Source organism: Phlebotomus papatasi, chromosome 2 (genome assembly GCF_024763615.1).
Source record: "Phlebotomus papatasi isolate M1 chromosome 2, Ppap_2.1, whole genome shotgun sequence".
Taxonomy (NCBI): Eukaryota; Metazoa; Arthropoda; class Insecta; order Diptera; family Psychodidae; genus Phlebotomus; species Phlebotomus papatasi.
The window spans coordinates 102,876,295-102,892,534 of NC_077223.1; the positions used below are offsets into that span (position 1 = coordinate 102,876,295).

Sequence of the window (16,240 nt, forward strand, 5' to 3'; positions counted from 1 at the left end):
TTGTGAGCCATTTGCGGCTCTCGGAAAGGAAGTTAAGGATCTCAAGACTCTCTGTGAAACAAAATTTTGTCGTCTTGATAATTTTTTTGAGGAGTTCCAAGACTTGGTGAGAGAGAAAAATGAGCTGAAGAATACAGTGGAGCAATTGCAGAGTGAGAATGACAAATTGAGGGAGATAACGGCGAGGACGGAGTGCGAGGTTGCAAAACTGGAGAAACAGGTTGTCGAGTTGAGGAATGGACATCCTGATGATGATTGTGCTGAATTAAAACAACAGTGTGCCATACTGGAGAAACGCGTTGAGGAGTCTGATCGTATTATGTCACTGGAGTCCATTGAAATTCATGGTATTCCATCAGAAATTAAAGGAAACAGAATTGAAAATGCTGTGGAAATTCTGTCTGAGACTCTGAGCCTCAAAATAGACGCTTCAGATATCCATGACTGTGTAACCGTGAGGAAGAAAGGGGCAAAAAAGGCGCCAAGAGCTAAATCAGCTGATGCAGCTGGTGAATCCCTATGGATAATACGACTAGCGGATCGAGCGATGAGGAGAAAAGTGATGGAGGCTGTTAGAGCGAGAAGGCGTGAGATGGGAGGAGGACGTCTCAAATGTAGAGTCCGGAATGAACTGGTTTTTGGAGTATCAATCTATGAGAGAATAACTGCGACAACGAGGGCATTGCTGAACGAGGCGAGGGCGATAGCGAGAGAGAAAAATTGGAGATACGTGTGGATCAGAGAGGGAAAAGTTGTTGCACGGAGGATTAATAATGGGAGAGTAGTTGCAATAAACTCTCCCAATGATTTGGAGAAAATGAATAACAATGATGACCAACAGTAGCAATCTGCAACAAATTTCCTCCACCACACGTCACCAAACAACCTTTTCTGCGGTACTCCAGAACATCAGGAGCATGAGGAGGAACTTGGATCACTTACTGGCAAGCATCGAGAGCGACATTGTGATGGGGAGCAGCAAGCCCGACTTAATATTTTTGACTGAAATCTGGATCTCTCAGGGTGAAATCCCCCATTATTCCATTAATGATTACTCCTTGCATGCAGCATGTAATGACGCTTATAGATCTGGTGGTGTCTCTGTGTTTGTTAGTGATCACTTTTCGGGTGTGACCTCTGAGAAGCTTTATCTTACAACAGCTGATTGTTTGAAGATTGTTTTACCCTTTCATTCTTCCAATATCACTTTTATTTGTTTTTATAGACTTCACGCACATCCCATTCATAGTTTTTTAGAGGAACTTGATCGTTTACTTAATGGAATTAACAACACCAATAATGTTTATCTGCTGGGTGATTTTAATATTGACACTTTGTCAAATTGCAGAGAGACTAATGATTATTTGCTTCTTCTTTCCTCACATGGGTTTGAATTTTTAAATGGTGAACCAACCAGAACAACTGGCTTCTCAAAATCCTGTATTGATCACATTTTTGTAAAACATATGCATGATAATTTTGATGACGCTTGTTCTACGCATGATCTTTCTATCACTGATCATTGCATGTTGCGCTTGGATGTCGCGGGTCTCAACCCTGTCAGAAGAGCACCATCACCAACTGTTCCACCTACCAACAGAATAGATTATCAGAAATTGCGAGTCGTACTTCTGCTGGAGACCTGGAGTGGGGTTTATAATTCTGTGAATGCTTCTAATATGTTTCAGTCATTTTTAACCACCTTGGGCTGCCATGTTAATGCAGCATCTATCACTCAGCGTCCCAAGAAATCGGTAAAGCGCCTAAAACCGTGGATATCCCATTCACTGTGTAGAGAAATTGGTCGCAGAAATTCTTTAGCTAGACTTTCCAAACGTTTTCCAAGTGATTCACACCTGCAGGAGCGCCTTAGGCGTCTTCGAAAGGAGATCACGATGCGCATTACTGATGAAAAGAATCGATATTACGCGGATAAGTTTCATTCAGCACTTGGGGACGGTAGAAAGCAGTGGAACACAATCAATGAACTCTTGGGGAGAAATCGTAAGTCTCGCATGGGTATTAATGAGATCTGTTGGGAGGGTGGGAGATCCGAAACTCCTGCAGAAATCGCTCAATTTTTAAACAATCACTTTATAAATATTCCATCTACCCTTACACAGGACATTTCGGTGCCCTTTCCCCAGAGAAATACGTTAAACACAAATAGCTGCTACTTCTTTCCAACCAATGGTATTGAGATTATCAAAGTAATCAACGAATTAAAGAATAAAAGTAGTACTGGATACGATAGTATCTCTTCCATATGTATTAAGAACATTTCATTCCATATTGTTGACATTTTGGTCTTAATCTTCAACCAATGTTTATCAACGGGGGTATTCCCCTCATGCTTAAAAATTGCAGTCGTTACTCCCATTCATAAAAAGGGGGATAGGACAAGTGCGGATAATTATAGACCAATTTCTCTTGTATCTGTCTTTGCTAAGATTTTTGAGAAGCTTTTGCATAGACGTATGTATAACTTCTTACAGAAAACTTCTATTATCAGCTGCAGACAGTTCGGTTTTGTCCGGGGTAGAGGGTCGGAGGATGCCATTGCGCATGTTTTTGGTGATATTATTGAGGGAGTCAACTCTGGAAATTGCATATCGGCCATCTTTATTGACCTGACTAAGGCATTTGATTGTGTAAATCACGAGATTCTTTTAAACAAGTTGTGGGACGTTGGATTCAGGGGACAATCTTACAGTCTGATACAATCATACCTTTCTGAGAGGGAACAGCGGGTTAAGCTGGGCATTCATGTTAGCGACTCCCTTACGATAAGACATGGTGTTCCACAGGGAACTGTCTTAGGTCCCTTACTATTTCTTTTATACATTAATGACATTTTTAATTTGAATTTGAAAGGACATCCCATAGCATATGCTGATGATGTAGTTATTATATATAGAGGTAAATCTCACGAGGAGAATTTTTCCAATATGTATCGGGATATGCAGGTGCTTAGACTTTGGCTGGATGCTCACCGAATGATCTTGAGCAACAAGAGTATGGCAATTCATTTCATGCCAAATCGGAAGACTGATTTAAGTAGGCCTCTCATTTCCCATGTGCCGGGATGCTGTGAGTGTAACCATCGATGTATTCATGTTCCTTTTGTCAGGGAAACTAAGTATCTGGGCATTATTGTTGATGATCAGTTGAATTGGAAGCCTCAGTTGGAACGTCTTAAAAACTCTCTTATACCCCTCATACAATGCTCCCGGCGTTTAAGAAAATGCTGTCCATCGGATCTATTAAGAAATTTTTATCTAAGTTGCATCGACTCAAGACTGCGTTATGGTGTGGTTGCTTGGGGGGGAGTTTTCCGCAATACGATGGTTCCTCTTGAGGTATGTCAGCGTTATGCCATTCGGGCGCTTACTGGGCGGCGGAGGCGTGACTCTGTGTGGGATATGTTCATTCAGTGGAATATTTTCCCCGTAAGATATATTTTTAAAATTTGCGTGCTTAAGTCCTTTTTCACTCGCAGTGGTTATTTTCAGTCTCGTAGACTGAAGAGATCTCGCACAGGGTTAGTAGCAGAGTTCCCAAGACCCAAGACCGAAAGATTTAAACGTTCTTTTGTATACTCTGGTCCGAATCTGTTCAATGAGCTGCCACATTCTATCCGAAACTCTGTATGGAAGCCTACTTTCGTGCGGGATGTCAAGGGATATTACAGAGATTGTGTTGCATTGGAGTACCAGGCTTCTGCCTGTTGAGGTTACGGGGCCACTCTCTCGATTGTCTCCCTGTCGATGCTTCTGCCTGCGAGAGCTACAGGGCCACTGTCTTGGTTGCCTCCCGACCGGGGGTGTCCGTTAGAAAAACTCAAAATTAAGTTATGTTTGAACGGGGCGGAGAATCCTGGCTGGTAACAATATTTTTATTAACCCATCCTCCCAGAGTTGCGGCCCTAAGCTATGGGGTTTTTCTCTTCCGAACTTGCCGGTCTCTTTTCCCCAATTATTAAGCAAATTGTGAAGTGGCTGGCTTGCGATTTTTGGGGATTCTCCGCTGCGGGGTACACCCTTGATGGGGTGGCTGGTGGTCAGGGTCCTGTTCCCTCTTGGGCAGTTGCTTTGACTTTGCTCCCATTCTAACTCATAAGTTCCACTACTGCGCGCGGGTCTCACTCGGTTCCCTCTCCGAATTTTTGCATGGCTCCCCTTGTTTATGGTGTTTTTTTTGTTTTCCTATTAAGTTACTTTTATTTTATTTTATTTAATTTAAATTTAAATGTAATTAATTAATTTCAATTTTAATGATTTTAATCCTTCATAAAGACCCAGACAAAACGTGTTCTTTTCGAACCTCGTCTGGGTCTCTAAACTCCCCTCCACTGTCCTCAATGTACAGTTCAAAACGAAATTGTTAAAAAAAAAAAAAAAAAAAAAAAAAAAAAACTTCAGTCATTTTTAATGATGGGGTTTTTATCATGAGAGTTCCATAAATTTTCAGCTTATACAACCTATGAAAGAGGATTTCCACCGTTTGCCTCTGGAGGTTGGTCACCAACGCTAAGACGGCGGTGGACGCAATACTGTACATTGTAGATATTTTTTTTGGAGAATGAATAAATAAATAAATAAATAAATAAATATATTTTGATCTTTGGTAAAGATATTTTCATTGGGATTATTTTAATAAGTTTTGGTTTTTAATAATCCAATAGCTTTGTGCGTGGAAAAGTGAGATTTTTTTAATATAATTTTCAGTGGCAGAGTCTTTGATTTAAATTTTGGTACTTCTTCGGGAGTTTTTTGGGCTTTAATTTATTTGAGAATTCCACGGCGTTTGAGAGTAATTGGGGTTTGGTTTTCAGGCTTTTCAGGTGTAGTTTTATTATAAATCGATTAGTTCAGTAGGAGCAAGAGGCAATGTCTTGATGGAATAAAATATAACATTTTCTAATATAAAACAAAGTTCAAATAACTGTGGCTACATCAGACACTTACAGTCTCCTTTAAGACCTTGAACTTTACGTACACCTAATTCCTTCCCTTTCCTCTCTTTCTTCTGGATTCCTATAAAAATTTAATCTCCTACATTTCGTCTAATTTCTCTCTATAAATTACTTGCTTCTTTTGTATTTTTTATCTATTTCTCACTGATTTAACTCTTCACTCTTCTCACGCGTCTACTTCTGAGCTTAAGGAATGACGTCAAATCATTGCTCTACCTGCCGATTTTACTCGGAGGTTTTTTTGAATTTTAACGGTATATTCTAGTACATTCAGAGAAAATCTGCAGATTCTCGGCAGAATTTCTCCCTAGAAAATCTGCATAACCTCCATTACTTCACAAAAATATTGTTGATTTATGAAGAAACTGTAGAAGTATAAAGAAAATTGTATGCTCTGCTTAACAAGCATTACCGAGTACACATTTTAGATAAGTAAAAAAACTGCGAGCAAAAATACTAATTTCTTAAAAATCGCCAATAGAATGATACAAAAACACGAAATTTTGGTCGACACTCTGTTTAAAGTTTTCACTTCACTTTTCTCTACTTGTAACACGGCGTCGCAGAATTCTTTATTTTATATAAACACCGTGATATCACTAAGAATAACTCTATAGAATTTTGCAAACTTCAGTGAAAAATTTTTCCATCTCTTCTGACACATCTTGTCTGGAAAGTCTGGAATGTAGAAAAATTCTACAGAATATCTACAGAAATTCGTCAGAGATTCGTCAGAAAATCTGCCGAAATATTCTGACGAATTTTGTCCCAAGCCCAAATAAAATTCGTAAGAATATCTACAGAATTTATCTGCAGATATTCTGTAGAGGTGTAGATTTTCTCTACAGAAATCTTAAAGATATCTGCAGATATTATTTGACGGGGCTTCTTTTGAGTTTTTTCCCCTATTCTATGTCCATTATTGCAGTTGCAATAATGAACATAGAATCTATGAATATTTGCAATTCTATTTTACTTGACAAATTCAAATTTGAGAAATTCACTGAACAAGCTTCTTGCACCTTCTTCTGAATTCCCTTCACTAGGGACTTGAAAATTTGGCCTCAACGGTCGCGAACGATCTTCTTCCATTTTCTCGTGAAATACAGCAAGTCTTCAGCTGACTGAGACTTCTTCCTGAGATCGGTCTTCAAAATTCTCTAGTATTTGTTAATCGACAGGACTTCCGGGGTTGAGAGCGGGCTGAACATCTTTCCCACACTTCTTTTTCAATTGATTGGGCAAATTTGGATTTACTAGGAGGGTCTTGTAATTCCCAAAACGACTACAACGCTTTCAATCAGTAATGCGTCAGTAAAATGTAGGCGATTAATTTGTTTTTCGACTACAAGGAGTTCCGGGTTAAGTGAAAACGGATTGAAAGAATTTGATATGAATTGCCTATTATTGGGAGCTCATTCATAAAATACTTTTTGAAATTCTCCTAACCATATGCAGATTTTTTCACGCAGTAAATTTGATATACATTTCTTGTGAACCTTTGGCGCTGAAGATAGGCTGAAAATTGGCACTGAAAATGTTCTGTATACATCTCGGCGTTTCCGTTACTTATCCCAAAGACCTCTCCAGTAGGTGTACAATTTTTCTGTGTCACTTGAGTGAATTCGCAGGTTTTTTTCGGTCCAGAGAATTTTTTTTTGAAAGCGGAACTCCTTGGTAAGGTAATATCGAGAGGGAATAGCAACCTATCACTGGAAAGGTTTAGGCTTCAGGTACACTTAATATACCAAAATTTTATCGAAATGCTTAAGTATCCATAAATTTTGAGATATTTGACGTCGAAGTTTCGAAAACGGTTTCATTTCAATGCTATAAATGATTTGACGGGGGTGATCGTACAACGTTGTGATGTTCTAGCCTAGCATAACACCCATGTAACCAAAACAGGCCAGCATGACTTAATAATGTGGTCGACATTACTTGTTGACCTAGTCAGATACTGGTCAAAATCTGGTCAGATTACTAAAAACGTGCAAGCGCCTCCACCTCGTAATTACTTAATTACGACGTAATTACGTAATGACAACTGTGGTCGTAAATAAGTAATGCCGACCTGGAATCTGACCTCCTTCCCGTGTTATGAAGTGAAGTTGGCTCTTCTTCTGAGGGGAAATTGGGAAATTTTTATTTCGAATAATAATACTGTGTGGCGCTGATGTACCCAAAGTGGTGGCACTACAAATAATTACCTCAGATATGGAGAAAATGTTTTCAAAGTCCCAATATGCCAATAGAATATCGCAAAATTTCATAGATTCTTTATATGTTAGTGAAAATGCAGAGACTGGTTACCGTTAGAGTTTTTATTGAAAATTCATATAGTCACACCCCATTCTATAATAAATCGTTTTAATTATCATATTTTGCCTATTAAAAAAAATATTTTTTTAGGAAAATTCTGAAACGCCTCCAAACAAATCTTACATGCTTTTAATATCATGTAAGCATAAAAATAATGGTTAAAACCTTGCAATTATTGCTAAATATAAAAATTATTTTTGACTTGCAAAATTGTGTGGTAAAGTCAATGGTGGACACCCTATAAAAAAAGGAAATCAGACAAATCCTACGAATATCGTACGACAATTGCATTAAATAAAATAATTTAGTTGTGTTATTTTTATTAAATGAATGAGGATTTATATGTATTTAATAGAAAGCCACGAAATATTCTTATATTTGGAATAATCAATATTTTAATAATATAAATAAATTATTAAAGTATTTTTAAATTTGTAACTAAGTTAAGGTACAAGATTCATGTGAATAATAATAAATGCATGTGTTGTACCATGTAGTTATAAACACAGACGTATTTTGCTCTAGGAGAAAGAATTAAAAAACGGTTTGAGGATCACCTGTATAATCGCCATTGGAGATATTCGGAGTATCTTACATTTTATTTCAATATTTTAAATTTAAAAAAATCATTTACTTCTGTGTAGTTAGTTAGGGATCATATGTATAGCCAGTATCTGGTTCTCCAAAATCTAAATGACAGCTGTTAATCATCGAGAAAATTTAAAAACTCCATCACGTCATTCCATATGGGTTTTTATAATTAATTTGTCTCCCGATCGTACAGATACAAAGCGTCAGTTAAATCAGCATTTGTCGTAACTTCATTTTTGCGATTTCGGGATATATACATATTTAGAATCGGCGTAATTTTGTTTATTAATCGCATTTGAGAAAAAGAAACTTTTATAAGCCCATTAAAAATTATTTTAAACAAAAATTATCGTAAGTGCCCTTAATTAATAAAAATTTATCAGAATTTGTCGTAACTTCCATTTCTTTTGCTCGTTTGCGTGGCTTGTAATTTGCAAAAATGTAAAATTTCTCATTAAAGCGTTCACAAACTCTTCCAAATATTCAAAGACAGTGAGAATAATGCAACATTAACTAATTTTAATTCAATATTTACGAGAAAAAAGTAAGAAAAAATCCCTGCCCATCTGTCATTAATTCAAAACAAAAAAGCGACACGGCGCGCAAAATTTATTCAATAAAATTTATTAAATTTAAGCTTTTAGGGACAGGGATAAGAGTTTAATTGATTAATTTAGTCAAATAATGGTGCTTATTATCACTAGAGTCATTGAATTTGATATAATGCATTTTTGAAAATTGTCGTAACTTCCAAGATCTCCATACATTGGAAGTTACGGCTTTATAAACGATGGAAGTTACGACAAAATCTTATTGTGTTTCATTGAACATATATCCCAATATCTCAGCTTTTAAATCATTTTATAAAGATTTTCTCGAGTTAACTAACAGTTTATTAGTGCCACTATTATTATTTTGACTCAAAAGTATCACATTCGGGGCTCAATTTTAAGAAAAATAATTCTGAACTGAAAATTTCGTCTCCTGGAAAGTTGTCAAAAGGAAGTTACGACAAATGCTGATTTAACTGACGAAAGAATTAACTCTATTTTATACAAAAGTTTTGCTTCTTGCTAGACACAGCCATAACCCGTTTTTCGAAGCTTATAAAATATTTTTGGGACAACTTCTTTAATTCATCGTTCTCCTCAATTTTTTCGTCGCTTCTATTCCCTGCTCTTTCAAAACCATAAGTTCAATTTAAAATGGTTAAAAAATTTTATTGACTTTCCTTACAATAGCCTTTTTTGATTTGTCACATTTTTCTTCTCAAACTTGAACGTTTACAAAGTCTGCCGACGTTAGATATCCTCAGCTTTCTTCGTCTCATTGTGATTTTAGAGTTTTCATTAGACACTTTCTGGAGGTCCCAAATTTTATAGTTGCTGCTACGGAGGAATCCTCAGCGGTGTGCTTATTATTTGTTGCAAAATGGAGTTCCTTTGCAAGCCTAGAATAAAAATCTGTGATAAACAAATGTCTTTATTTTTCAAAAAACACATTATCTGAACATTTCTGCTGCAGAGGGATCGCGAACCTCTCATTGATTTCCACCTTCTCTACTACCTCCATCGTCTCCTCAAATTCCATCGACTCCTACTTTTCTTGCAACATTTGTGTAGTAGCTCGGCATATTTGTACGGCCGGCTCGTGATTTCGAGTTCCACTCCCGGGTAACACGACTAGTCGCACTTTTGAGGTTATGAATGCTGACGATTTTGTTGATGGGTTCCCAATTTGAAGGCTGTCACACTTGAGCTGTCAAAAATACCGACGTCGAGATTTGGTAACTGAGACCACGGGCTTACGTAATGATTTTTCCATGATTTTTAAAAGTAGGAAAAATTGTGAAAAATTTCGGAGAAAAATCCAGTTAGATTATTTGCTTATTGCTAGAAACTTTCTCTGTATACTTAAATTTGGCACACTTTCACATAATTTTCCAGAATCATGATTGAAAAATGCAATGAGCGTTGGTAATAACGACGTGGAAATTACGTCATATTTAGGTAGAGATTAGGTAATACTAAGGTAAATACTGCAAGATAGCACTACCTGATTATTACGTAATTCCGACTACACTTGTTATCACGCTCATATATTAGGAAAATTCATTAAACAATACAGTACATAGGAAAAGTTCGTGCAAAGAGTTCGCTTATTGCCACAAACTTTCTCTATATACTTAAATTTGGAACACTTTCACATAATTTTCCAGAATCACGATTGAAAATTGGAATAAGCGGTGCTAATAACGACGTCAAAATTGCGTCATGCTTAAGTAATATATTCAATCACAAAATGGCGTAGGTCATTCATTTACGTATTTATGACCTCTTGATTACCACATGTAATTTGCCTATTTTTATCACGTCGTAATGAAGTAAATTTTAGGTAGTAACAATAAATATCGTAACCTGACGTATTAGTTACTTAAATTCTCCTAGTCAGACTTCAACAGGTCAGTAAATAAGTAGTGACGCCGTCCTTATAAAGTTTTCATGTCACTTAGTAAGGCTTGTGTTACATGGGCACCTTCCAATTCTGTCATAGATATAGATGATCTGATTGTTTTTTGGAACAGGTATAATTATCATCATCATCATCATCATTTTCAACCACTTATCCTTACTGGGGTCCCGGGCTCAAGACATCCAATTTAGCATCCCATGCTTGTCGATTCTCCGCCACTTAACTCTTTCAGAACCACAACATATCCAGCGAACGAATTTCAGTAAAACTCACTTTATTTAAATCTTAGTGGTCAAATATGATACTTTTGTAGAGAAAGAATTTTCTCCGCATCTGGGAAATTGGAAAACTCATGGGTACTCTCGTGCCCAAAAGAACGAAAAGGAGACAAACTTCAATTTTCCAAAAGCCAATAATATCAATTTTGTGAATTATTTTTGCGTGTCAAATGACTCCTTTACAATGTTGATCACTAAAACAAGAAGAATTATTGACCAGTATCTCGTGTGATGTCCAGGAAGTGCTAAAAAGGACACCCAGCTCCTTCTGGCTAACAGATTCCTCAAAATATTTTACACAAAAACACATTTCTCTCAACACAGTGTTATTGCAGACACATTAGGCTTTCTCAAGAGCCAAAAAAACACTTCCTGGACAATCAGAATTCACCAAAATCTGGAAGAATAGAAAAACTTCCCTGAAGGCAATCTCCCTCGCTGCCAAATATCAAAATTATCGGCCATATTGGCAAAAATTTCGCTCCCGCTTGGAATTTTCTTACAAGGTTGGTGTCAAAAAGCAAATGGAGGGCATTGGAGGGATAACCTTACATTTGACCTTTAGATTTTTGTGGACGAGAGTACCCATAAAGTTTGAACAAGTTTTTTGAAAATTTAAGAAAAAAATATTTTTCGAATTTATGCAATCTGTAATTGTTAGTTATCATACTTATTGACCCCGAGAGGTTTTTCCTTATTCTGGTCTAGAAATATCAAAAAAGTCGGGATATCTGCAAGGATGCAGAAAATCGAAAATTTACGATTTTTGACCAAAAATATCTTAGCTCAGAAGTTAATTGGGATCCTGCAAAAAATATCCTAGATTTGGACATCCTTATAGTTTGTACTTATCCAGAAGAATCGGATTTTTATCAATTCTAGGATAGTCTAAAAAAATTCTTTTTTCCATGGGTACCCAGTGTCCCAAAGGAGACGAAAGAGTTATTGAAGAAGTTCAAATTCGATCTCAAGATACTCCAAGGTAAGATTCTGAATTTGATTCAGCCACCTTGTCCTAGGTCTGCCTCGAAGTCGACGCATCCTCACAATATCTTGCGTAGGGTATTATTATTGAAATATTTAATTTTGGATGACATTTTGTCCTTATACGAAAATACCGTTGAATCATTTCCAATAACGATTTTTCAAAGTCAAAGGTTAAAAAGGCTCTTGAGAGTCTATTTTTCAGGCTAATGGTGTCATTTTTTGATTTGTTGGAAAGGTCTTGGAATTTCTGACAAGACTGCATCGGCTCCAATCGGTTATGAACCGGTAATGAACCGATTCATAACCGATAAGTAATTTTTATTGGAAAATCAATTGTATTACTCCTCAACTATTTTGGGCGATCTTTTGAGTGATTGCTACCCCTTTTTATTTTCATTTATTTTGTTTAAAAACTTTATTTGAAATTTTTCATAAAATATTTATTCAGTAAAAAAGTGAAAAATTAATTCAAGTTTCAAACACAAAAATCAAACATTGTGAATTTAATAAAACCATTTAAAAAAAAGCCTTCTACTGGGCTTTTTCCTGAAGAGCGTAGTGGACGTCATCAGGACTGACATTGAGAAGGATCTTCTGGTAGAGATCCGTTCTGCTGTCTTGGCCAATCAGTAGACGGTAGGCGCCTAATCTCACGCAGATTTCCAGGCTCCTGCTCACAGTAGCTGCAATGAGTCCGGAAATGGAGCAGATGGTTTCGAATTGTGCATAGACTCCCATGAAGGTTGTTTCTTCGACTCCTGTCCTCAGACTCTCTGCAATGACAGCTTGCAGGAATATCTGTTCCATGCGGGAACAAGCCTTAATGGCCTGAACCTTGGGATTGGACATCATTTCTCCCAGGGCTTGCTCAACGTGGCCCATGGAGACTGTTTCCGGAAGTCCTGCTTTTGCCCCGTTTTCTGCTATTTCCACTGCCCGTCGGCAGATGTCCAGAGCTCTCCTGGCATCCCCGGAGACTGCAGCTACTTTCCTGGCCACTAACTGGAGAGCATCAGCGTTGAAGGCGTCAAATCCTACGAGACGGGATGTCACGATCTCTTGGAGTTGCCGGAAGGAATAAGGTTTGAAGGTCAAGCGAGTTAGACCGAGTCTGGAGGTGACTTTGCCCTTGAGAAGCCTCTCGGGGAGGTCCATTGTATTAGCTATGGTCACGACTACAAGATTAGCCTCCTTACTGGATGGCCAGTCCAGGAGATTGTACACTACATCCTGACGCCTGTTGCAGAGCATATCTAGCTCGTCCACTACGAGAACTGTGACCTCCTTCTGGCCACTTCCATTCCGGAAGCGTCGCTCCAGGAAGGTGTGCGCCTGCTCCCAAGGGACGGTTTTGCCCTGGAGCTGCCTGTATATGTGTACGTAGGCTTGTCTGGGTTCAGTTAAGCGCATCCCATTGATCTCAATGTGCCGGAACTTGGGCAATTTCAGTTGCAGAGATCGGATGACTTCCGTCACAGTGGCAGTTTTCCCGGTCCCCGGAACACCTGAGATGTACATGCATCCTCCACATTTGTCCTTAATTCTTCCCTCGAGGAACTGATAGATGTCCCGGAACTCATTTTCCCGGCACGGAAGGCTCTTGGGAACAGCTGAGACATGCAGCTGATCCCTGGCCTGTTCCAACAGAGATTTTCTGCTCTTCAATTTGCCTTCGCGACTGCCAACAGACGGTGTAATGACTCCCTCCCGGAGCATCTTCATCCTCTGGCTGGGAGTTGTACTTCCGGAAGTTGCTTTGGAAGCGGATTTTGGGGTGGTTGGTTTCTTGACCTGACGGGAGCTACGCGGGGTTTTAGGCACTTCTGGTGATTCATCCGTGACATCATGGTAAAATCCTATGGTCTGGCGCCTGGTGCAGAGCCTGGCTGGTCTGGATGGGATCTCCTCAACGACATTTGACAGGGTGATGCTCCTTCTCGGAGTTTTGGCATCCGCAGCGATTTTAGACGCTGGCGTCCTCAAAATACTCCTCCTGGCAGAAGTAGTTGGGGTATTGGGCACCACCGAGTTCTTCCGGGTCTTCCTGGGCGAGGTCTGAAGCTCATCTTTCGGAGAACGCTTCCTGGGAGAACTTGGAGTATTGGAAGCTTTCTTCTGATTCATAGATACCCTGAGCTTCAGCTTCAGCTCCTCATTGGCATTGACAATTGAGTAATTGAGCTGATCAGAGTCACCGGATTGATTGAGGCTGTCATTGAGATTCCTCCGGGCACTGGAAGTGTTCCGGAAAGTCTTCTTTCTAGGCGTCATTGAAACATCATCATCAGAGCTTCTTCGTTTGTTCGGGGACTCATTCTCAGCATTGCTCGACTCACTGCCCGAGAAACTCTCTCTGGGCTTCCTTCCGGACATCCGAATAACATTCCTGCCAATGATTTTTATCGGAGACACTGTCCTATTCTTGATAGATTTTCTCCGGTCAGTTTGAGGAGTAATTGCTTGAGTTCTGCCCAAAGGCATCTCCATCTCCATCTTGGTGACATCATCTCCTGCCCAGGATTCATCCAACACTGGCAGCAGTACATAATGCTTTCCTGCCTTTCGCACCAATTTGTACCGGCAGATTCGAGTGGGAACATCTTTATCATGGTATTCAGGACAAGTTGCCATCAAAGATGACAGAGACATGTCTTCCGGAACGTTAACAATGTTGCACTTTCCGGAAATCGTGCCCAGAGATATATCGCTATCATAAGGTCTACTATCCAGAACAATCTCCCTATCGGGATCTTCTATTCTAACATCATCAGTAAGACTTCTGGCTGGGACACCATCCAACCACGAGTACCACTGTACAATAGCCCTAGCCCTATCCTGCTTATAAAATTTGTCACTGACCTGGAACAGGTGCAGAATCTTGGCAATGTCTCCTCTTCCGCCGTTGATTCTCTTAAAATTTGCCACAACCACACAAGATCCAGGGACTAGATGAATCCCTCCACAGTCTGCTTTGCTACAATTAAAAAAAAATAAATAAATAAAGAAATCATCCGGAAAACCAAAAATCCCAAAACTAACCTATAAAATGTGACCTCTCGGTTTCGAAGCTCTGGCACGTCTATTCCAGCCAATTTGTGGCCCCAATCCACATATTTTGGATTGCCGTAATCCTTACTCATCATTTAACGCAGTTTTCACACAAGAATTTCCAGGTGGGAAGCAATTAAAAGCACTTTTTGCTGAGCTGAATAATTTTATTGTTCATTTATATGTCAAGTTCACAAGTTTTGCCGCCAATTTGTTTTAATTCCACGATTTTCCCCTCCAGAGAAGTTCCACAATTTCTCGATTATATCGATAAATCCGATATATCGGAAATTCAAATTTAAATCCAACGGTTTCAGCATAAGGGCAGAATCACATTGACAGTAAAATGCTCACCGTCACCGTCAAAGCCCTCACCGTATTTCGTTAATTTACGCATTTTCATTGCAATTCTTACGCAAATTTTCCATTACGATATTACCTTGTCTCATACTCGGTGGCCCTAGGTGAAAATAGTATAAGAAAATTGAATATATAAAGCGAAAATGCGATAAACGGTGAGCAATAAAATTGTACGAAAAACTGTAGCAAAAAATCCTACAGTTTTTTGTTTTGCTCACCGTTTATCGCATTTTCGCTTTATTTATTCAATTTTCTTATATTATTTTCACCTAGTGCCACCGAGTATGAGACAAGGTAATACGATAATTGAGAATTTGCGTAAGAATTGCAATGAAAATGCGTAAATCAACGAAATACGGTGAGGGCTTTGACGGTGACGGTGAGCATTTTACTGTCAATGTGATTCTGCTCTAAATTGAAAAATGGAAAATTCAATAAAATCAAACGAACAAAGAAAAAGCAAGGAAAACTGTGAATAAAATTATTTGGAGTGAAAAATTACATTATTTACTGATAAACGTATTTATTGACTCAAATTGGAATTATAAGCAGTTCTAGAATGAGTCGAACGAGTTGGTTGGAAGAACATTTTATCAAGGGGTGATTCATAATAATAAAAGGAGTGGCAAAGCGTCCCAGGCTTTGTGAAATGCTCGAACTCGTGACTTATACGGGCTTCAGTCCTAAGGTTTAGCTATATGGCTGAACTACTCTATATTTATCAATTGCGATTTTTTGAAAAAAAAAATAACTTAGGATTGGATTATTAAGGACAAATGACCTATTAGGCTTTCAAAAAGCAATAAAATTGCTCGCAATTTAAGATTTTGAGACATTCGGGAACTGGGCTAAACCTCTAGTTTGAAGCCGGCCTTAGATGCTATACCTCAAAAGCGGTGGCAGCCAGAATCCCGAAAGCCAAAATCCCGAATGTTCAAAATCCTGAAAGGGATGAAATTATACTGGGGAAAATGTTTAGAATAATTTTTCAAGACACAGAAGATTTCCCTTTGCCTCCAGAAAGAGTGGGTGCAATCGTGGGAGTAGCTATGACACTTTTAAGAATTCGGGATTTTGACCCATTCGAGATTTTGGCTTTTGGGATTTTGACCGGGACCCCTCAAAAGTACTTTCGCATCATTTACCGTTTACAGGTACTCAACCGATTTGAATCGATTCATAAATCACATTCCATAAAATAGTTTAA

General features: G+C 38.5%; 1 protein-coding gene and 1 long non-coding RNA gene across 2 annotated transcripts; both read right to left on the reverse strand.

The window, feature by feature from the left end:
* Positions 1–9,087: 9,087 nt before the first annotated feature.
* Positions 9,088–9,634, reverse strand: LOC129800514 (uncharacterized). Its single transcript, XR_008751630.1, has 2 exons — positions 9,426–9,634; positions 9,088–9,338 (listed from the first exon to the last, which is right to left on the reverse strand). It is a non-coding gene; the product is annotated as an uncharacterized LOC129800514 (long non-coding RNA).
* A 2,416-nt stretch (positions 9,635–12,050) lies between these two features.
* LOC129800500 (origin recognition complex subunit 1) lies at positions 12,051–14,892 on the reverse strand. The gene is made up of 2 exons (XM_055844928.1): positions 14,665–14,892; positions 12,051–14,599 (listed from the first exon to the last, which is right to left on the reverse strand). The coding sequence occupies exons 1-2, from the start codon at positions 14,766–14,768 to the stop codon at positions 12,157–12,159; spliced, it is 2,547 nt and encodes an 848-aa protein (XP_055700903.1). The 5' UTR covers positions 14,769–14,892; the 3' UTR covers positions 12,051–12,156.
* Between the last annotated feature and the right edge of the window lie 1,348 nt (positions 14,893–16,240).